Source organism: Excalfactoria chinensis, chromosome 5 (assembly GCF_039878825.1).
Source record: "Excalfactoria chinensis isolate bCotChi1 chromosome 5, bCotChi1.hap2, whole genome shotgun sequence".
Taxonomy (NCBI): domain Eukaryota; kingdom Metazoa; phylum Chordata; class Aves; order Galliformes; family Phasianidae; genus Excalfactoria; species Excalfactoria chinensis.
Genome location: NC_092829.1, coordinates 49,722,074 through 49,744,309, shown reverse-complemented (window position 1 = coordinate 49,744,309; position 22,236 = coordinate 49,722,074). Strand labels below are relative to the sequence as shown.

At 48.9% G+C, this 22,236-nt stretch overlaps 1 protein-coding gene across 1 annotated transcript in view; it reads left to right on the top strand.

Moving 5' to 3' along the window:
- Positions 1–22,236, top strand: part of MUC2 (mucin 2, oligomeric mucus/gel-forming) — a 66,702-nt gene that overhangs the window by 30,628 nt on the left and 13,838 nt on the right. The window contains exons 35-47 of the mRNA XM_072338843.1: positions 723–974; positions 2,161–2,412; positions 3,599–3,850; positions 5,037–5,288; positions 6,299–6,538; positions 7,025–7,654; positions 13,163–13,460; positions 14,604–14,788; positions 16,045–16,296; positions 17,486–17,737; positions 18,924–19,175; positions 20,364–20,615; positions 21,802–22,053. Coding sequence (XP_072194944.1) covers positions 723–974; positions 2,161–2,412; positions 3,599–3,850; positions 5,037–5,288; positions 6,299–6,538; positions 7,025–7,654; positions 13,163–13,460; positions 14,604–14,788; positions 16,045–16,296; positions 17,486–17,737; positions 18,924–19,175; positions 20,364–20,615; positions 21,802–22,053 — 3,621 coding nt within the window. The remainder of the gene's footprint in view (positions 1–722; positions 975–2,160; positions 2,413–3,598; positions 3,851–5,036; positions 5,289–6,298; positions 6,539–7,024; positions 7,655–13,162; positions 13,461–14,603; positions 14,789–16,044; positions 16,297–17,485; positions 17,738–18,923; positions 19,176–20,363; positions 20,616–21,801; positions 22,054–22,236) is intronic.

Here is a 22,236-nt window from a genome sequence, read left to right as displayed (position 1 = left end):
CAATGCTGTTATGGTAATGTCAGTGCTTCTCTGTCTGTCTGCCATGTTTACCTTCACGTCACCCCGAAGGAGTGTCAGCAGTTTTTATTCTGCTTTTATTTTTTATTTTCAATTTCTTTTTAAGGCAGCGCTCCTTGTATCAGGTAGCAGTTCTAACGTGGCAGTTGGGAAGAGTTTTGAAGGAGCCTGCCTTTTGGTCTTTGGTGAGGGCAGCTGAGCAGGTGGTACTGGAATTGCAGATTAATGGCATGGCGAGGAAAAGTGTGATAGAATGGTTTTCAGGACCTGAGAGGTGCATAGCTTATGTATTGCTTGCTTGTGCTAGGGCCGCTTAACTTGGAAGGCAAGTAGTTCTGGTGCTAACTGGTTTCCTGCACAGGGAACGGTGGTGTCTCCACGGAATTCAATGTGATAGAAACATCTGGCTTAATGGCTGCTGAGTTCTTTTTTTCTGTGGAAACACTTTAGAGAGGAGGCAGTGGTTTGAGGCAGCATTGGTCATAGGTGTAATGTTTAGATGTGTCTCCCATGGAGGTTGGAGGAAATCTTGGTGTATAATTCCGGAATGATGAAAACAATGCTAATGAAAAGTTCTGTTTTCCAACACTCTGAATTTGCTGAGTTTCTGCTTGTGGAGTTTGACGAACGCAACAGGGTAGCACGGAATTGAAGAGGAAATGCAGTTTGCCTGCTTGCAATGATGAAACCCTGTGTTTTCCCAGGTTCCACTTCGCAAAGCACCACGAGTACAACAGGGTCGAGTACAAGTGTGTCCAGCACGACTGCCCCGCCAACTACAACTGCGTCTTCCCCCACTTCCACCTCTGGCACGACGCTCTCCAGCACCGGCAGCAGCACCGTGAGCACCACGCCTGTTACGAGCACGCCCACATCCAGCTCGACTTCGGTCAGCACACCCACACCCACGCCAACACCCACCACCTCCCTACCACCTGAAAGCACGACAACGGAAGGTAATTGTCTGTCCATGCTGTCTCGTGTTCGGTTGCGGACGGAGAGGTGAAGGCCCGTGATCTCCTGATCTTAGGCTTTGTGTATGGACTGTGGGCTGGGGCTGATTGCTGAATGTTCCTTAATGGAGCAGGCGCCTAAATGCAGTCCTCAATTGCTGTGTTTGGAGGCGTGGAGAGTGCGTTTGTTCCGGGCAGAAGGTCCCTTCTTCCCTGGCACCGCATGTGCTAGGGGAAGGTTTTTTCACCGTTGGGCATCTGGTTGTCCTATGGTGCCAGGGGTCAGACGGGAAGTTTTCCTTTAGCTGATGTTTTATCTTATCCTCAGCCTGGAGAGGAGCTTCCTGAACATGGTATCTTGTGTAAGGATAGCTGGCTTATATTCTGGGGACTATGGTTTTTGTTCCTTTTACGTCTTGACTCCTCACTCCTCAGCATTTCTGTGCTCTCTTTGTCAGCTTTAGTGCAGTGCTGTTATGGTAATGTCAGTGCTTCTCTGTCTGTCTGCCATGTTTACCTTCACGTCACCCCGAAGGAGTGTCAGCAGTTTTTATTCTGCTTTCATTTTTTATTTTATATTTCTTTTTAAGGCAGCGCTCCTTGTATCAGGTAGCAGTTCTAACATGGCAGTTGGGAAGAGTTTTGAAGGAGCCTGCCTTTTGGTCTTTGGTGAGGGCAGCTGAGCAGGTGGGAAATGGAATTGCAGATTAATGGCATGGCGAGGAAAAGTGTGATAGAATGGTTTTCAGGACCTGAGAGGTGCATAGCTTATGTATTGCTTGCTTGTGCTAGGGCCGCTTAACTTGGAAGGCAAGTAGTTCTGGTGCTAACTGGTTTCCTGCACAGGGAACGGTGGTGTCTCCACGGAATTCAATGTGACAGAAACATCTGGCTTAATGGCTGCTGAGTTCTTTTTTTCTGTGGAAACACTTTAGAGAGGAGGCAGTGGTTTGAGGCAGCATTGGTCATAGGTGTAATGTTTAGATGTGTCTCCCATGGAGGTTGTAGGAAATCTTGGTGTATAATTCCGGAATGATGAAAACAATGCTAATGAAAAGTTCTGTTTTCCAACACTCTGAATTTGCTGAGTTTCTGCTTGTGGAGTTTGACGAACGCAACGGGGTAGCACGGAGTTGAAGAGGAAATGCAGTTTGCCTGCTTGCAATGATGAAACCCTGTGTTTTCCCAGGTTCCACTTCGCACAGCACCACGAGTACAACAGGGTCGAGTACAAGTGTGTCCAGCACGACTGCCCCGCCAACTACAACTGCGTCTTCCCCCACTTCCACCTCTGGCACGACGCTCTCCAGCACCGGCAGCAGCACCGTGAGCACCACGCCTGTTACGAGCACGCCCACATCCAGCTCGACTTCGGTCAGCACACCCACACCCACGCCAACACCCACCACCTCCCTACCACCTGAAAGCACGACAACGGAAGGTAATTGTCTGTCCACGCTGTCTCGTGTTCGGTTGCGGACGGAGAGGTGAAGGCCCGTGATCTTCTGATCTTAGGCTTTGTGTATGGGCTGTGGGCTGGGGCTGATTGCTGAATGTTCCTTAATGGAGCAGGCGCCTAAATGCAGTCCTCAGTTTCTGTGTTTGGAGGTGTGGAGAGTGCGTTTGTTCCGGGCAGAAGGTCCCTTCTTCCCTGGCACCGCATGTGCTAGGGGAAGGTTTTTTCACCGTTGGGCATCTGGTTGTCCTATGGTGCCAGGGGTCAGACGGGAAGTTTTCCTTTTGCTGATGTTTTATCTTATCCTCAGCCTGGAGAGGAGCTTCCTGAACGTGGTATCTTGTGTAAGGATAGCTGGCTTATATTCTGGGGACTATGGTTTTTGTTCCTTTTAAGTCTTGACTCCTCACTCCTCAGCATTTCTGTGCTCTCTTTGTCAGCTTTAGTGCAGTGCTGTTATGGTAATGTCAGTGCTTCTCTGTCTGTCTGCCATGTTTACCTTCACGTCACCCCGAAGGAGTGTCAGCAGTTTTTATTCTGCTTTTATTTTCTATTTTATATTTCTTTTTAAGGCAGCGCTCCTTGTATCAGGTAGCAGTTCTAACGTGGCAGTTGGGAAGAGTTTTGAAGGAGCCTGCCTTTTGGTCTTTGGTGAGGGCAGCTGAGCAGGTGGGAAATGGAATTGCAGATTAATGGCACGGCGAGGAAAAGTGTGATAGAATGGTTTTCAGGACCTGAGAGGTGCATAGCTTATGTATTGCTTGCTTGTGCTAGGGCCGCTTAACTTGGAAGGCAAGTAGTTCTGGTGCTAACTGGTTTCCTGCACAGGGAACGGTGGTGTCTCCACGGAATTCAATGTGACAGAAACATCTGGCTTAATGGCTGCTGAGTTCTTTTTTTCTGTGGAAACACTTTAGAGAGGAGGCAGTGGTTTGAGGCAGCATTGGTCATAGGTGTAATGTTTAGATGTGTCTCCCATGGAGGTTGTAGGAAATCTTGGTGTATAATTCCGGAATGATGAAAACAATGCTAATGAAAAGTTCTGTTTTCCAACACTCTGAATTTGCTGAGTTTCTGCTTGTGGAGTTTGACGAACGCAACGGGGTAGCACGGAGTTGAAGAGGAAATGCAGTTTGCCTGCTTGCAATGATGAAACCCTGTGTTTTCCCAGGTTCCACTTCGCACAGCACCACGAGTACAACAGGGTCGAGTACAAGTGTGTCCAGCACGACTGCCCCGCCAACTACAACTGCGTCTTCCCCCACTTCCACCTCTGGCACGACGCTCTCCAGCACCGGCAGCAGCACCGTGAGCACCACGCCTGTTACGAGCACGCCCACATCCAGCTCGACTTCGGTCAGCACACCCACACCCACGCCAACACCCACCACCTCCCTACCACCTGAAAGCACGACAACGGAAGGTAATTGTCTGTCCACGCTGTCTCGTGTTCGGTTGCGGACGGAGAGGTGAAGGCCCGTGATCTTCTGATCTTAGGCTTTGTGTATGGGCTGTGGGCTGGGGCTGATTGCTGAATGTTCCTTAATGGAGCAGGCGCCTAAATGCAGTCCTCAGTTTCTGTGTTTGGAGGTGTGGAGAGTGCGTTTGTTCCGGGCAGAAGGTCCCTTCTTCCCTGGCACCGCATGTGCTAGGGGAAGGTTTTTTCACCGTTGGGCATCTGGTTGTCCTATGGTGCCAGGGGTCAGACGGGAAGTTTTCCTTTTGCTGATGTTTTATCTTATCCTCAGCCTGGAGAGGAGCTTCCTGAACGTGGTATCTTGTGTAAGGATAGCTGGCTTATATTCTGGGGACTATGGTTTTTGTTCCTTTTACGTCTTGACTCCTCACTCCTCAGTATTTCTGTGCTCTCTTTGTCAGCTTTAGTGCAATGCTGTTATGGTAATGTCAGTGCTTCTCTGTCTGTCTGCCATGTTTACCTTCATGTCACCCCGAAGGAGTGTCAGCAGTTTTTATTCTGCTTTTATTTTTTATTTTCTATTTCTTTTTAAGGCAGCGCTCCTTGTATCAGGTAGCAGTTCTAACATGGCAGTTGGGAAGAGTTTTGAAGGAGCCTGCCTTTTGGTCTTTGGTGAGGGCAGCTGAGCAGGTGGGAAATGGAATTGCAGATTAATGGCACGGCGAGGAAAAGTGTGATAGAATGGTTTTCAGGACCTGAGAGGTGCATAGCTTATGTATTGCTTGCTTGTGCTAGGGCCGCTTAACTTGGAAGGCAAGTAGTTCTGGTGCTAACTGGTTTCCTGCACAGGGAACGGTGGTGTCTCCACGGAATTCAATGTGACAGAAACATCTGGCTTAATGGCTGCTGAGTTCTTTTTTTCTGTGGAAACACTTTAGAGAGGAGGCAGTGGTTTGAGGCAGCATTGGTCATAGGTGTAATGTTTAGATGTGTCTCCCATGGAGGTTGTAGGAAATCTTGGTGTATAATTCCGGAATGATGAAAACAATGCTAATGAAAAGTTCTGTTTTCCAACACTCTGAATTTGCTGAGTTTCTGCTTGTGGAGTTTGACGAACGCAACGGGGTAGCACGGAGTTGAAGAGGAAATGCAGTTTGCCTGCTTGCAATGATGAAACCCTGTGTTTTCCCAGGTTCCACTTCGCACAGCACCACGAGTACAACAGGGTCGAGTACAAGTGTGTCCAGCACGACTGCCCCGCCAACTACAACTGCGTCTTCCCCCACTTCCACCTCTGGCACGACGCTCTCCAGCACCGGCAGCAGCACCGTGAGCACCACGCCTGTTACGAGCACGCCCACATCCAGCTCAACTTCGGTCAGCACACCCACACCCACGCCAACACCCACTACCTCCCTACCACCTGAAAGCACGACAACGGAAGGTAATTGTCTGTCCATGCTTTCTTGTGTTCCACTGTGGAGGGAGTGGTAACATGCCATGAGCAGCTGATCTTAGGCTTTGTGTATGGGCTGAGGTCTGGCAGTAATTGCTAAATTTTCTTAATGGAGCATGAGCTTGAAGCTAGTCCTGCAGCTAGCTCTTTTGAGGCAAGGAGAGTGCATTTGTTTTGGAAGGACATTCTGTTGCTCTGACATTACATGTCTGACAAGAAATCTCATCTTCTAAGGAACCCCGGTTGATTTAGGCCGGCTGTGATCTGACAGGGATTCTTGCTTTTGCTGCTGTGGGAACTCATTCTTCAGATAGATGTAATATTCTCCGTCAGAGGCATCAAATGCAAAGGCAGGAGGCTTGTTTCTGTTGCACTTTTATTTCAGGTGCTGTAGGGTTCTGGCTTTTCATGCTTTCTGCCCTTTATTTTCCAGAGTTAGTTGTGAGAAGGACAGAACTTGAGTTTGATTTTAATTATATGGCAAGGAATATTTTGGGAGCATGTTTTTCAAGAGTTGAGAGAGATATAGAGCAGAATTTGCTTAGTAGAAGTGAGGACAAATAACTTGGAAGGAAAGTAGTTGTAGAGGGAACTGGCCCCATCATTTCCTACCCAGTGAAATGCTGTCACTTGGTGAATATTGCGTGACTAGAACAGAATAAGATTCATAGGGCTGATGGTTGAACTAATTGCGTACATCTGCATTAAGGGCTACTGAATTTTTCCCATCTGTGCATCATTGTCACACTGCATGTGGTGGTTATGAATAACATTGATCACTGAAAATTTTGCAACTGTCTGCCATGAAAGTTGCAGGCAACTTTTGTGTGTGGTCCCTCCGTTATCCATGACATTGTAATAAGAATATACCCTCTTTTATTTTTCAAAATTTCCGAGACTTGTTTTTTGTGTTTCATGAACTCAGTAGAATAGTAAGGAACTGAGGAGGAGATACAATTGGTTTTCTTGCAATAATGGAACCCTGTGTTTTTTCTCAGGACCCACTTCCCAGAGCACCACAAGTACAAGTACGTCAAGTAGCAGTGCCCCGCCAACTACAACTGGGTCTACCCCCACTTCCACCTCTGGCACGACTCTCTCCAGCAGCACAAGCCGCAGCACCGTGAGCACCACGCCTGTTACTAGCACCACCATGTCCAGCTCGACTTCAGTCAGCACACCCACACCCACGCCAACACCCACCACCTCCCTAACACCTCCACCCACAACAACAGAAGGTAATGTCTGGTCCTGCTGTTATGTGTTTTCTTGTAGACTTTCCCTGCTGGATATTTTTTTTAATGAACGTGTGCCTCATGCTAGTTCTCATGCTTCCTTTTTTTGCAGTGAGAAGAATGCATTTGTCTGGAGCAGAAACTCCCTTTTTACCTTACTCTGCAGGGCTCTGTAGAAAACACTTTATTCTGTATCCTCCTAAAACCTGCTCTGATTAGAGGGGAAGTCTTTCTTTTGCTGCTCGTCCTCTTGGGCGATGGCTTTTCTGACCACATTCTGCTACAAGTCAATTATGCTTTCTGACACTGGCATGACACATTTCATCTGGGAAAGACATATTTTCCCAGAAGGGTTCCACGGGATAGTCTTAAGGTGGAAGCTCGGCACTTAGTGCCATCAGCGACTACGTAATCTTCCCATCTGATATCACCTCCTCCATGCGATTCTCTACTTCCTAATTATTTACATTTACTGATGTCCTTCTACAGTAAACTGCATATTCCCCCCGGAGGACTGCATCTGGACTGACTGGATCGATGTGAGTTACCCAGAGTATGGCCCAGAGAATGGTGATGATGAGACCTTTGAAACTATTCAGAATAAGATCCCGTCATGGAACTGTACGAAGGTTGAGAATGTTTCCTGCAGAGCGGAGAAATTCCCAAACACTCCTATAGAAGATTTAGGGCAAAAAGTGGAATGTGATGTAAACACAGGACTCATCTGTAAAAATAAGGATCAAACCACAGGGGGTGTGATACCAATGCCAATTTGCCTGAATTATCAGATCAAAGTCTGCTGTGCTCCCCCATTAAGTCCAGACTGCACAACAGCTATCACAACTACAACCACAGGAGAAACTAGCACGACAGTGTCCCTCTCGCCAACAACAAGTACACCATACAGTCCGAGTGTGTCCAGCACGACTGCCCCGCCAACTACAACTGCGTCTTCCCCCACTTCCACCTCTGGCACGACGCTCTCCAGCACCGGCAGCAGCACCGTGAGCACCACGCCTGTTACGAGCACGCCCACATCCAGCTCGACTTCGGTCAGCACACCCACACCCACGCCAACACCCACCACCTCCCTACCACCTGAAAGCACGACAACGGAAGGTAATTGTCTGTCCACGCTGTCTCGTGTTCGGTTGCGGACGGAGAGGTGAAGGCCCGTGATCTCCTGATCTTAGGCTTTGTGTATGGGCTGTGGGCTGGGGCTGATTGCTGAATGTTCCTTAATGTAGCAGGCGCCTAAATGCAGTCCTCAATTTCTGTGTTTGGAGGCGTGGAGAGTGCGTTTGTCCCGGGCAGAGGGTCCCTTCTTCCCTGGCACCGCATGTGCTAGGGGAAGGTTTTTTCACCATTGGGCATCTGGTTGTCCTATGGTGCCAGGGGTCAGACGGGAAGTTTTCCTTTAGCTGATGTTTTATCTTCTCCTCAGCCTGGAGAGGAGCTTCCTGAACGTGGTATCTTGTGTAAGGATAGCTGGCTTATATTCTGGGGACTATGGTTTTTGTTCCTTTTAAGTCTTGACTCCTCACTCCTCAGTATTTCTGTGCTCTCTTTGTCAGCTTTATTGCAATGCTGTTATGGTAATGTCAGTGCTTCTCTGTCTGTCTGCCATGTTTACCTTCACGTCACCCCGAAGGAGTGTCAGCAGTTTTTATTCTGCTTTTATTTTTTATTTTCAATTTCTTTTTAAGGCAGCGCTCCTTGTATCAGGTAGCAGTTCTAACGTGGCAGTTGGGAAGAGTTTTGAAGGAGCCTGCCTTTTGGTCTTTGGTGAGGGCAGCTGAGCAGGTGGTACTGGAATTGCAGATTAATGGCATGGCGAGGAAAAGTGTGATAGAATGGTTTTCAGGACCTGAGAGGTGCATAGCTTATGTATTGCTTGCTTGTGCTAGGGCCGCTTAACTTGGAAGGCAAGTAGTTCTGGTGCTAACTGGTTTCCTGCACAGGGAACGGTGGTGTCTCCACGGAATTCAATGTGTTAGGAACATCTGGCTTCAGGGCTGCTGTGTTCTTTTTTTTTGCTGTGGAAACGCTTTAGAGAGGAGGCAGTGGTTTGATGTAGCATTGGTCATAGGTGTAATGTTTGGATGTGTCTCCCATGGAGGTTGTAGGAAATCTTGGTGTATAATTCCGGAATGATGAAAACAACGCTAATGAAAAGTTCTGTTTTCCGACACTCTGAATTTGCTGAGTTTCTGCTTGTGGAGTTTGACGAACGCAACGGGGTAGCACGGAGTTGAAGAGGAAATGCAGTTTGCCTGCTTGCAATGATGAAACCCTGTGTTTTCCCAGGTTCCACTTCGCACAGCACCACGAGTACAACAGGGTCCAGTACGAGTGTGTCCAGCACGACTGCCCCGCCAACTACAACTGCGTCTTCCCCGACTTCCACCTCTGGCACGACGCTCTCCAGCACCGGCAGCAGCACCCTGAGCACCACGCCTGTTACGAGCACGCCCACACCCGGCTCGACTTCGGTCAGCACACCCACACCCACGCCAACACCCACCACCTCCCTACCACCTGAAAGCACGACAACGGAAGGTAATTGTCTGTCCACGCTGTCTCGTGTTCGGTTGCAGACGGAGAGGTGAAGGCCCGTGATCTCCTGATCTTAGGCTTTGTGTATGGGCTGTGGTCTGGGGCTGATTGCTGAATGTTCCTTAATGGAGCAGGCGCCTAAATGCAGTCCTCAATTGCTGTGTTTGGAGGCGAGGAGAGTGCGTTTGTCCCGGGCAGAAGGTCCCTTCTTCCCTGGCACTGCATGTGCTAGGGGAAGGTTTTTTCACCGTTGGGCTTCTGGTTGTCCTGTGGTGCCAGGGGTCAGACGGGAAGTTTTTCTTTAGCTTATGTTTTATCTTCTCCTCAGCCTGGAGAGGGGCTTCCTGAACGTGGTATCTTGTGTAAGGATAGCTGGCTTATATTCTGGGGACTATGGTTTTTGTTCTTTTTAAGTCTTGACTCCTCACTCCTCAGTATTTCTGTTCTCTTTTTGTCAGCTTTAGTGCAATGCTGTTATGGTAATGTCAGTGCTTCTCTGTCTGTCTGCCATGTTTGCCTTCACATCACCCAAAAGGAGTGTCAGCAGTTTTTATTCTGCTTTCATTTTTTATTTTCTATTTATTTTTAAGGCAACGCTCCTTGTATCAGGTAGCAGTTCTAACGTGGCAGTTGGGAAGAGTTTTGAAGGAGCCTGCCTTTTGGTCTTTGGTGAGGGCTGCTGATCAGGTGGGAAATGGAATTGCAGATTAATGGCATGGCGAGGAAAAGTGTGATAGAATAATTTTCAGGACTTGAGAGGTGCATAGCTTATGTATTGCTTGCTTGTGCTAGGGCCGCTTAACTTGGAAGGCAAGTAGTTCTGGTGCTAACTGGTTTCCTGCACAGGGAACGGTGGTGTCTCCACGGAATTCAATGTGACAGAAACATCTGGCTTAATGGCTGCTGAGTTCTTTTTGTCTGTGGAAACGCTTTAGAGAGGAGGCAGTGGTTTGATGTAGCATTGGTCATAGGTGTAATGTTTGGATGTGTCTCCCATGGAGGTTGTAGGAAATCTTGGTGTATAATTCCGGAATGATGAAAACAACGCTAATGAAAAGTTCTGTTTTCCAACACTCTGAATTTGCTGAGTTTCTGCTTGTGGAGTTTGACGAACTCAACGGGGTAGCACGGAGTTGAAGAGGAAATGCAGTTTGCCTGCTTGCAATGATGAAACCCTGTGTTTTCCCAGGTTCCACTTCGCACAGCACCACGAGTACAACAGGGTCCAGTACAAGTGTGTCCAGCACGACTGCCCCGCCAACTACAACTGCGTCTTCCCCCACTTCCACCTCTGGCACGACGCTCTCCACCACCAGCAGCAGCACCCTGAGCACCACGCCTGTTACGAGCACGCCCACACCCGGCTCGACTTCGGTCAGCACACCCACACCCACGCCAACACCCACCACCTCCCTACCACCTGAAAGCACGACAACGGAAGGTAATTGTCTGTCCACGCTGTCTCGTGTTCGGTTGCAGACGGAGAGGTGAAGGCCCGTGATCTCCTGATCTTAGGCTTTGTGTATGGGCTGTGGTCTGGGGCTGATTGCTGAATGTTCCTTAATGGAGCAGGCGCCTAAATGCAGTCCTCAATTGCTGTGTTTGGAGGCGAGGAGAGTGCGTTTGTCCCGGGCAGAAGGTCCCTTCTTCCCTGGCACCGCATCTGTTGTGGGAAGGTTTTTTCACCGTTGGGCTTCTGGTTGTCCTGTGGTGCCAGGGGTCAGACGGGAAGTTTTTCTTTAGCTTATGTTTTATCTTCTCCTCAGCCTGGAGAGGGGCTTCCTGAACATGGTATCTTGTGTAAGGATAGCTGGCTTATATTCTGGGGACTATGGTTTTTGTTCTTTTTAAGTCTTGACTCCTCACTCCTCAGTATTTCTGTTCTCTTTTTGTCAGCTTTAGTGCAATGATGTTATGGTAATGTCAGTGCTTCTCTGTCTGTCTGCCATGTTTGCCTTCACATCACCCAAAAGAAGTGTCAGCAGTTTTTATTCTGCTCTCATTTTTTATTTTCTATTTCTTTTTAAGGCAGCGCTCCTTGTATCAGGTAGCAGTTCTAACGTGGCAGTTGGGAAGAGTTTTGAAGGAGCCTGCCTTTTGGTCTTTGGTGAGGGCAGCTGAGCAGGTGGGAAATGGAATTGCAGATTAATGGCCTGGCGAGGAAAAGTGTGATAGAATAATTTTCAGGACTTGAGAGGTGCATAGCTTATCTATTGCTTGCTTGTGCTAGGGCCGCTTAACTTGGAAGGCAAGTAGTTCTGGTGCTAACTGGTTTCCTGCACAGGGAACGGTGGTGTCTCCACGGAATTCAATGTGACAGAAACAACTGGCTTAATGGCTGCTGAGTTCTTTTTTTTTGCTGTGGAAACGCTTTAGAGAGGAGGCAGTGGTTTGATGTAGCATTGGTCATAGGTGTAATGTTTGGATGTGTCTCCCATGGAGGTTGTAGGAAATCTTGGTGTATAATTCCGGAATGATGAAAACAACGCTAATGAAAAGTTCTGTTTTCCAACACTCTGAATTTGCTAAGTTTCTGCTTGTGGAGTATGACGAACTCAACGGGGTAGCACGGAGTTGAAGAGGAAATGCAGTTTGCCTGCTTGCAATGATGAAACCCTGTGTTTTCCCAGGTTCCACTTCGCACAGCACCACGAGTACAACAGGGTCCAGTACAAGTGTGTCCAGCACGACTGCCCCGCCAACTACAACTGCGTCTTCCCCCACTTCCACCTCTGGCACGACGCTCTCCACCACCAGCAGCAGCACCCTGAGCACCACACCTGTTACGAGCACGCCCACACCCGGCTCGACTTCGGTCAGCACACCCACACCCACGCCAACACCCACCACCTCCCTACCACCTGAAAGCACGACAACGGAAGGTAATTGTCTGTCCACGCTGTCTCGTGTTCGGTTGCGGACGGAGAGGTGAAGGCCCGTGATCTCCTGATCTTAGGCTTTGTGTATGGGCTGTCGTCTGGGGCTGATTGCTGAATGTTCCTTAATGGAGCAGGCGCCTAAATGCAGTCCTCAATTGCTGTGTTTGGAGGCGTGGAGAGTGCGTTTCTCCTGGGCAGAGGGTCCCTTCTTCCCTGGCACCGCATGTGCTAGGGGAAGGTTTTTTCACCGTTGGGCTTCTGGTTGTCCTGTGGTGCCAGGGGTCAGACGGGAAGTTTTCCTTTAGCTGATGTTTTATCTTCTCCTCAGCCTGGAGAGGAGCTTCCTGAACATGGTATCTTGTGTAAGGATAGCTGGCTTATATTCTGGGGACTATGGTTTTTGTTCTTTTTAAGTCTTGACTCCTCACTCCTCAGTATTTCTGTTCTCTTTTTGTCAGCGTTAGTGCAATGATGTTATGGTAATGTCAGTGCTTCTCTGTCTGTCTGCCATGTTTGCCTTCACATCACCCAAAAGAAGTGTCAGCAGTTTTTATTCTGCTTTCATTTTTTATTTTCTATTTCTTTTTAAGGCAGCGCTCCTTGTATCAGGTAGCAGTTCTAACGTGGCAGTTGGGAAGAGTTTTGAAGGAGCCTGCCTTTTGGTCTTTGGTGAGGGCTGCTGATCAGGTGGGAAATGGAATTGCAGATTAATGGCATGGCGAGGAAAAGTGTGATAGAATAATTTTCAGGACTTGAGAGGTGCATAGCTTATCTATTGCTTGCTTGTGCTAGGGCCGCTTAACTTGGAAGGCAAGTAGTTCTGGTGCTAACTGGTTTCCTGCACAGGGAATGGTGGTGTCTCCACGGAATTCAATGTGACAGAAACAACTGGCTTAATGGCTGCTGAGTTCTTTTTTTTTGCTGTGGAAACGCTTTAGAGAGGAGGCAGTGGTTTGATGTAGCATTGGTCATAGGTGTAATGTTTGGATGTGTCTCCCATGGAGGTTGTAGGAAATCTTGGTGTATAATTCCGGAATGATGAAAACAACGCTAATGAAAAGTTCTGTTTTCCAACACTCTGAATTTGCTGAGTTTCTGCTTGTGGAGTATGACGAACTCAACGGGGTAGCACGGAGTTGAAGAGGAAATGCAGTTTGCCTGCTTGCAATGATGAAACCCTGTGTTTTCCCAGGTTCCACTTCGCACAGCACCACGAGTACAACAGGGTCCAGTACAAGTGTGTCCAGCACGACTGCCCCGCCAACTACAACTGCGTCTTCCCCCACTTCCACCTCTGGCACGACGCTCTCCAGCACCAGCAGCAGCACCCTGAGCACCACGCCTGTTACGAGCACGCCCACACCCGGCTCGACTTCGGTCAGCACACCCACACCCACGCCAACACCCACCACCTCCCTACCACCTGAAAGCACGACAACGGAAGGTAATTGTCTGTCCACGCTGTCTCGTGTTCGGTTGCGGACGGAGAGGTGAAGGCCCGTGATCTCCTGATCTTAGGCTTTGTGTATGGGCTGTGGGCTGGGGCTGATTGCTGAATGTTCCTTAATGGAGCAGGCGCCTAAATGCAGTCCTCAATTTCTGTGCTTGGAGGCGAGGAGAGTGCATTTGTCCCGGGCAGAAGGTCCCTTCTTCCCTGGCACCGCATCTGTTGTGGGAAGGTTTTTTCACCGTTGGGCTTCTGGTTGTCCTGTGGTGCCAGCGGTCAGACGGGAAGTTTTCCTTTAGCTGATGTTTTATCTTCTCCTCAGCCTGGAGAGGAGCTTCCTGAACGTGGTATCTTGTGTAAGGATAGCTGGCTTATATTCTGGGGACTATGGTTTTTGTTCCTTTTAAGTCTTGACTCCTCACTCCTCAGTATTTCTGTGCTCTCTTTGTCAGCTTTAGTGCAATGCTGTTATGGTAATGTCAGTGCTTCTCTGTCTGTGTGCCATGTTTACCTTCACGTCACCCCGAAGGAGGGTCAGCAGTTTTTATTCTGCTCTCATTTTTTATTTTCTATTTCTTTTTAAGGCAGCGCTCCTTGTATCAGGTAGCAGTTCTAACGTGGCAGTTGGGAAGAGTTTTGAAGGAGCCTGCCTTTTGGTCTTTGGTGAGGGCAGCTGAGCAGGTGGGAAATGGAATTGCAGATTAATGGCATGGCGAGGAAAAGTGTGATAGAATGGTTTTCAGGACCTGAGATGTGCATAGCTTATGTATTGCTTGCTTGTGCTTGGGCCGCTTAACGTGGAATTCAAGTAGTTCTGGTGCTAACTGGTTTCCTGCACAGGGAACGGTGGTGTCTCCACGGAATTCAATGTGACAGAAACATCTGGCTTAATGGCTGCTGAGTTCTTTTTTTTTGCTGTGGAAACGCTTTAGGGAGGAGGCAGTGGTTTAATGCAGCATTGGTCATAGGTGTAATGTTTAGATGTGTCTCCCATGGAGGTTGTAGGAAATCTTGGTGTATAATTCCGGAATGATGAAAACAATGCTAATGAAAAGTTCTGTTTTCCAACACTCTGAATTTGCTGAGTTTCTGCTTGTGGAGTTTGACGAACGCAACGGGGTAGCACGGAGTTGAAGAGGAAATGCAGTTTGCCTGCTTGCAATGATGAAACCCTGTGTTTTCCCAGGTTCCACTTCGCACAGCACCACGAGTACAACAGGGTCCAGTACGAGTGTGTCCAGCACGACTGCCCCGCCAACTACAACTGCGTCTTCCCCCACTTCCACCTCTGGCACGACGCTCTCCACCACCGGCAGCAGCACCCTGAGCACCACGCCTGTTACGAGCACGCCCACACCCGGCTCGACTTCGGTCAGCACACCCACACCCACGCCAACACCCACCACCTCCCTACCACCTGAAAGCACGACAACGGAAGGTAATTGTCTGTCCACGCTGTCTCGTGTTCGGTTGCAGACGGAGAGGTGAAGGCCCGTGATCTCCTGATCTTAGGCTTTGTGTATGGGCTGTGGTCTGGGGCTGATTGCTGAATGTTCCTTAATGGAGCAGGCGCCTAAATGCAGTCCTCAATTGCTGTGTTTGGAGGCGTGGAGAGTGCGTTTCTCCTGGGCAGAGGGTCCCTTCTTCCCTGGCACCGCATGTGCTAGGGGAAGGTTTTTTCACCGTTGGGCTTCTGGTTGTCCTGTGGTGCCAGGGGTCAGACGGGAAGTTTTCCTTTAGCTGATGTTTTATCTTCTCCTCAGCCTGGAGAGGGGCTTCCTGAACATGGTATCTTGTGTAAGGATAGCTGGCTTATATTCTGGGGACTATGGTTTTTGTTCTTTTTAAGTCTTGACTCCTCACTCCTCAGTATTTCTGTTCTCTTTTTGTCAGCTTTAGTGCAATGATGTTATGGTAATGTCAGTGCTTCTCTGTCTGTCTGCCATGTTTGCCTTCACATCACCCAAAAGAAGTGTCAGCAGTTTTTATTCTGCTCTCATTTTTTATTTTCTATTTCTTTTTAAGGCAGCGCTCCTTGTATCAGGTAGCAGTTTTAACGTGGCAGTTGGGAAGAGTTTTGAAGGAGCCTGCCTTTTGGTCTTTGGTGAGGGCTGCTGATCAGGTGGGAAATGGAATTGCAGATTAATGGCATGGCGAGGAAAAGTGTGATAGAATAATTTTCAGGACTTGAGAGGTGCATAGCTTATCTATTGCTTGCTTGTGCTAGGGCCGCTTAACTTGGAAGGCAAGTAGTTCTGGTGCTAACTGGTTTCCTGCACAGGGAACGGTGGTGTCTCCACGGAATTCAATGTGACAGAAACAACTGGCTTAATGGCTGCTGAGTTCTTTTTTTTTGCTGTGGAAACACTTTAGAGAGGAGGCAGTGGTTTGATGTAGCATTGGTCATAGGTGTAATGTTTGGATGTGTCTCCCATGGAGGTTGTAGGAAATCTTGGTGTATAATTCCGGAATGATGAAAACAACGCTAATGAAAAGTTCTGTTTTCCAACACTCTGAATTTGCTGAGTTTCTGCTTGTGGAGTATGACGAACTCAACGGGGTAGCACGGAGTTGAAGAGGAAATGCAGTTTGCCTGCTTGCAATGATGAAACCCTGTGTTTTCCCAGGTTCCACTTCGCACAGCACCACGAGTACAACAGGGTCGAGTACAAGTGTGTCCAGCACGACTGCCCCGCCAACTACAACTGCGTCTTCCCCCACTTCCACCTCTGGCACGACGCTCTCCACCACCAGCAGCAGCACCCTGAGCACCACGCCTGTTACGAGCACGCCCACACCCGGCTCGACTTCGGTCAGCACACCCACACCCACGCCAACACCCACCACCTCCCTACCACCTGAAAGCACGACAACGGAAGGTAATTGTCTGTCCACGCTGTCTCGTGTTCGGTTGCAGACGGAGAGGTGAAGGCCCGTGATCTCCTGATCTTAGGCTTTGTGTATGGGCTGTGGGCTGGGGCTGATTGCTGAATGTTCCTTAATGGAGCAGGCGCCTAAATGCAGTCCTCAATTTCTGTGTTTGGAGGCGAGGAGAGTGCATTTGTCCCGGGCAGAAGGTCCCTTCTTCCCTGGCACCGCATCTGTTGTGGGAAGGTTTTTTCACCGTTGGGCTTCTGGTTGTCCTGTGGTGCCAGCGGTCAGACGGGAAGTTTTCCTTTAGCTGATGTTTTATCTTCTCCTCAGCCTGGAGAGGAACTTCCTGAACGTGGTATCTTGTGTAAGGATAGCTGGCTTATATTCTGGGGACTATGGTTTTTGTTCCTTTTAAGTCTTGACTCCTCACTCCTCAGTATTTCTGTGCTCTCTTTGTCAGCTTTAGTGCAATGCTGTTATGGTAATGTCAGTGCTTCTCTGTCTGTGTGCCATGTTTACCTTCACGTCACCCCGAAGGAGTGTCAGCAGTTTTTATTCTGCTCTCATTTTTTATTTTCTATTTCTTTTTAAGGCAGCGCTCCTTGTATCAGGTAGCAGTTCTAACGTGGCAGTTGGGAAGAGTTTTGAAGGAGCCTGCCTTTTGGTCTTTGGTGAGGGCAGCTGAGCAGGTGGGAAATGGAATTGCAGATTAATGGCATGGCGAGGAAAAGTGTGATAGAATGGTTTTCAGGACCTGAGATGTGCATAGCTTATGTATTGCTTGCTTGTGCTAGGGCCGCTTAACGTGGAATTCAAGTAGTTCTGGTGCTAACTGGTTTCCTGCACAGGGAACGGTGGTGTCTCCACGGAATTCAATGTGACAGAAACAACTGGCTTAATGGCTGCTGAGTTCTTTTTTTTTGCTGTGGAAACGCTTTAGGGAGGAGGCAGTGGTTTAATGCAGCATTGGTCATAGGTGTAATGTTTAGATGTGTCTCCCATGGAGGTTGTAGGAAATCTTGGTGTATAATTCCGGAATGATGAAAACAATGCTAATGAAAAGTTCTGTTTTCCAACACTCTGAATTTGCTGAGTTTCTGCTTGTGGAGTTTGACGAACGCAACGGGGTAGCACGGAGTTGAAGAGGAAATGCAGTTTGCCTGCTTGCAATGATGAAACCCTGTGTTTTCCCAGGTTCCACTTCGCACAGCACCACGAGTACAACAGGGTCCAGTACGAGTGTGTCCAGCACGACTGCCCCGCCAACTACAACTGCGTCTTCCCCCACTTCCACCTCTGGCACGACGCTCTCCACCACCGGCAGCAGCACCCTGAGCACCACGCCTGTTACGAGCACGCCCACACCCGGCTCGACTTCGGTCAGCACACCCACACCCACGCCAACACCCACCACCTCCCTACCACCTGAAAGCACGACAACGGAAGGTAATTGTCTGTCCACGCTGTCTCGTGTTCGGTTGCGGACGGAGAGGTGAAGGCCCGTGATCTCCTGATCTTAGGCTTTGTGTATGGGCTGTGGGCTGGGGCTGATTGCTGAATGTTCCTTAATGGAGCAGGCGCCTAAATGCAGTCCTCAATTGCTGTGTTTGGAGGCGTGGAGAGTGCGTTTGTCCCGGGCAGAGGGTCCCTTCTTCCCTGGCACCGCATGTGCTAGGGGAAGGTTTTTTCACCGTTGGGCTTCTGGTTGTCCTGTGGTGCCAGGGGTCAGACGGGAAGTTTTCCTTTAGCTGATGTTTTATCTTCTCCTCAGCCTGGAGAGGAGCTTCCTGAACGTGGTATCTTGTGTAAGGATAGCTGGCTTATATTCTGGGGACTATGGATTTTGTTCCTTTTAAGTCTTGACTCCTCACTCCTCAGTATTTCTGTGCTCACTTTGTCAGCTTTAGTGCAATGCTGTTATGGTAATGTCAGTGCTTCTCTGTCTGTCTGCCATGTTTACCTTCACGTCACCCCGAAGGAGGGTCTGCAGTTTTTATTCTGCTTTTATTTTTTATTTTCTATTTCTTTTTAAGGCAGCGCTCCTTGTATCAGGTAGCAGTTCTAACGTGGCAGTTGGAAGAGTTTTGAAGGAGCCTGCCTTTTGGTCTTTGATGTGGGCAGCTGAGCAGGTGGGAAATGGAATTGCAGATTAATGGCATGGAGAGGAAAAGTGTGAGAGAATGGTTTTCAGGACCTGAGAGGTGCATAGCTTATGTATTGCTTGCTTGTGCTAGGGCCGCTTAACGTGGAATTCAAGTAGTTCTGGTGCTAACTGGTTTCCTGCACAGGGAACGGTGTTGTCTCCACGGAATTCAATGTGTTAGGAACATCTGGCTTCAGGGCTGCTGTGTTCTTTTTGTCTGTGGATACACTTTAGAGAGGAGGCAGTGGTTTGATGCAGCATTGGTCATAGGTGTAATGTTTAGATGTGTCTCCCATGGAGGCTTGTAGGAAATCTTGGTGTATAATTCCGGAATGATGAAAACAACGCTAATGAAAAGTTCTGTTTTCCAACACTCTGAATTTGCTGAGTTTCTGCTTGTGGAGTTTGACGAACGCAACGGGGTAGCACGGAGTTGAAGAGGAAATGCAGTTTGCCTGCTTGCAATGATGAAACCCTGTGTTTTCCCAGGTTCCACTTTGCACAGCACCACGAGTACAACAGGGTCCAGTACAAGTGTGTCCAGCACGACTGCCCCGCCAACTACAACTGCGTCTTCCCCCACTTCCACCTCTGGCACGACACTCTCCACCAGCAGCAGCAGCACCCTGAGCACCACGCCTGTTACGAGCACGCCCACACCCGGCTCGACTTCGGTCAGCACACCCACACCCACGCCAACACCCACCACCTCCCTACCACCTGAAAGCACGACAACGGAAGGTAATTGTCTGTCCACGCTGTCTCGTGTTCGGTTGCGGACGGAGAGGTGAAGGCCCGTGATCTCCTGATCTTAGGCTTTGTGTATGGGCTGTGGGCTGGGGCTGATTGCTGAATGTTCCTTAATGGAGCAGGCGCCTAAATGCAGTCCTCAATTGCTGTGTTTGGAGGCGTGGAGAGTGCGTTTGTCCCGGGCAGAAGGTCCCTTCTTCCCTGGCACCGCATCTGTTGTGGGAAGGTTTTTTCACCGTTGGGCTTCTGGTTGTCCTGTGGTGCCAGTGGTCAGACGGGAAGATTTCCTTTAGCTTATGTTTTATCTTCTCCTCAGCCTGGAGAGGAGCTTCCTGAACGTGGTATCTTGTGTAAGGATAGCTGGCTTATATTCTGGGGACTATGGATTTTGTTCCTTTTAAGTCTTGACTCCTCACTCCTCAGTATTTCTGTGCTCACTTTGTCAGCTTTAGTGCAATGCTGTTATGGTAATGTCAGTGCTTCTCTGTCTGTCTGCCATGTTTACCTTCACGTCACCCCGAAGGAGGGTCTGCAGTTTTTATTCTGCTTTTATTTTTTATTTTCTATTTCTTTTTAAGGCAGCGCTCCTTGTATCAGGTAGCAGTTCTAACGTGGCAGGTGGAAGAGTTTTGAAGGAGCCTGCCTTTTGGTCTTTGATGTGGGCAGCTGAGCAGGTGGGAAATGGAATTGCAGATTAATGGCATGGCGAGGAAAAGTGTGATAGAATAATTTTCAGGACTTGAGAGGTGCATAGCTTATCTATTGCTTGCTTGTGCTAGGGCCGCTTAACGTGGAATTCAAGTAGTTCTGGTGCTAACTGGTTTCCTGCACAGGGAACGGTGGTGTCTCCACGGAATTCAGTGTGACAGAAACATCTGGCTTAATGGCTGCTGAGTTCTTTTTTTTTGCTGTGGAAACACTTTAGAGAGGAGGCAGTGGTTTAATGCAGCATTGGTCATAGGTGTAATGTTTAGATGTGTCTCCCATGGAGGTTGTAGGAAATCTTGGTGTATAATTCCGGAATGATGAAAACAATGCTAATGAAAAGTTCTGTTTTCCAACACTCTGAATTTGCTGAGTTTCTGCTTGTGGAGTTTGACGAACGCAACGGGGTAGCACGGAGTTGAAGAGGAAATGCAGTTTGCCTGCTTGCAATGATGAAACCCTGTGTTTTCCCAGGTTCCACTTCGCACAGCACCACGAGTACAACAGGGTCCAGTACGAGTGTGTCCAGCACGACTGCCCCGTCAACTACAACTGCGTCTTCCCCCACTTCCACCTCTGGCACGACGCTCTCCACCACCAGCAGCAGCACCCTGAGCACCACGCCTGTTACGAGCACGCCCACACCCGGCTCGACTTCGGTCAGCACACCCACACCCACGCCAACACCCACCACCTCCCTACCACCTGAAAGCACGACAACGGAAGGTAATTGTCTGTCCACGCTGTCTCGTGTTCGGTTGCAGACGGAGAGGTGAAGGCCCGTGATCTCCTGATCTTAGGCTTTGTGTATGGGCTGTGGGCTGGGGCTGATTGCTGAATGTTCCTTAATGGAGCAGGCGCCTAAATGCAGTCCTCAATTGCTGTGTTTGGAGGCGTGGAGAGTGCGTTTGTCCCGGGCAGAGGGTCCCTTCTTCCCTGGCACCGCATGTGCTAGGGGAAGGTTTTTTCACCGTTGGGCTTCTGGTTGTCCTGTGGTGCCAGGGGTCAGACGGGAAGTTTTCCTTTAGCTGATGTTTTATCTTCTCCTCAGCCTGGAGAGGAGCTTCCTGAACGTGGTATCTTGTGTAAGGATAGCTGGCTTATATTCTGGGGACTATGGTTTTTGTTCCTTTTAAGTCTTGACTCCTTACTCCTCAGTATTTCTGTTCTCTCTTTGTCAGCTTTAGTGCAATGCTGTTATGGTAATGTCAGTGCTTCTCTGTCTGTGTGCCATGTTTACCTTCACATCACCCCGAAGGAGTGTCAGCAGTTTTTATTCTGCTCTCATTTTTTATTTTCAATTTCTTTTTAAGGCAGCGCTCCTTGTATCAGGTAGCAGTTCTAACGTGGCAGTTGGGAAGAGTTTTGAAGGAGCCTGCCTTTTGGTCTTTGGTGAGGGCAGCTGAGCAGGTGGGAAATGGAATTGCAGATTAATGGCATGGCGAGGAAAAGTGTGATAGAATGGTTTTCAGGACCTGAGAGGTGCATAGCTTATGTATTGCTTGCTTGTGCTAGGGCCGCTTAACTTGGAATTCAAGTAGTTCTGGTGCTAACTTGTTTCCTGCACAGGGAACGGTGGTGTCTCCACGGAATTCAATGTGACAGAAACATCTGGCTTAATGTCTGCTGTGTTCTTTTTGTCTGTGGAAACACTTTAGAGAGGAGGCAGTGGTTTGATGTAGCATTGGTCATAGGTGTAATGTTTAGATGTGTCTCCCATGGAGGTTGTAGGAAATCTTGGTGTATAATTCCGGAATGATGAAAACAGTGCTAATGAAAAGTTCTGTTTTCCAACACTCTGAATTTGCTGAGTTTCTGCTTGTGGAGTTTGACGAACGCAACGGGGTAGCACGGAGTTGAAGAGGAAATGCAGTTTGCCTGCTTGCAATGATGAAACCCTGTGTTTTCCCAGGTTCCACTTCGCACAGCACCACGAGTACAACAGGGTCCAGTACAAGTGTGTCCAGCACGACTGCCCCGCCAACTACAACTGCGTCTTCCCCCACTTCCACCTCTGGCACGACGCTCTCCAGCACCAGCAGCAGCACCCTGAGCACCACGCCTGTTACGAGCACGCCCACACCCGGCTCGACTTCGGTCAGCACACCCACACCCACGCCAACACCCACCACCTCCCTACCACCTGAAAGCACGACAACGGAAGGTAATTGTCTGTCCACGCTGTCTCGTGTTTGGTTGCGGACGGAGAGGTGAAGGCCTGTGATCTCCTGATCTTAGGCTTTGTGTAAAGAGAGACTATGAAGAGAGTGTGAGTGTCGTTTTGAAGACCTGAGTGATTTTTTGAGCAGAGCTTACCCTTTGATCTTCTGAGTGCCAGGCTGTGCAT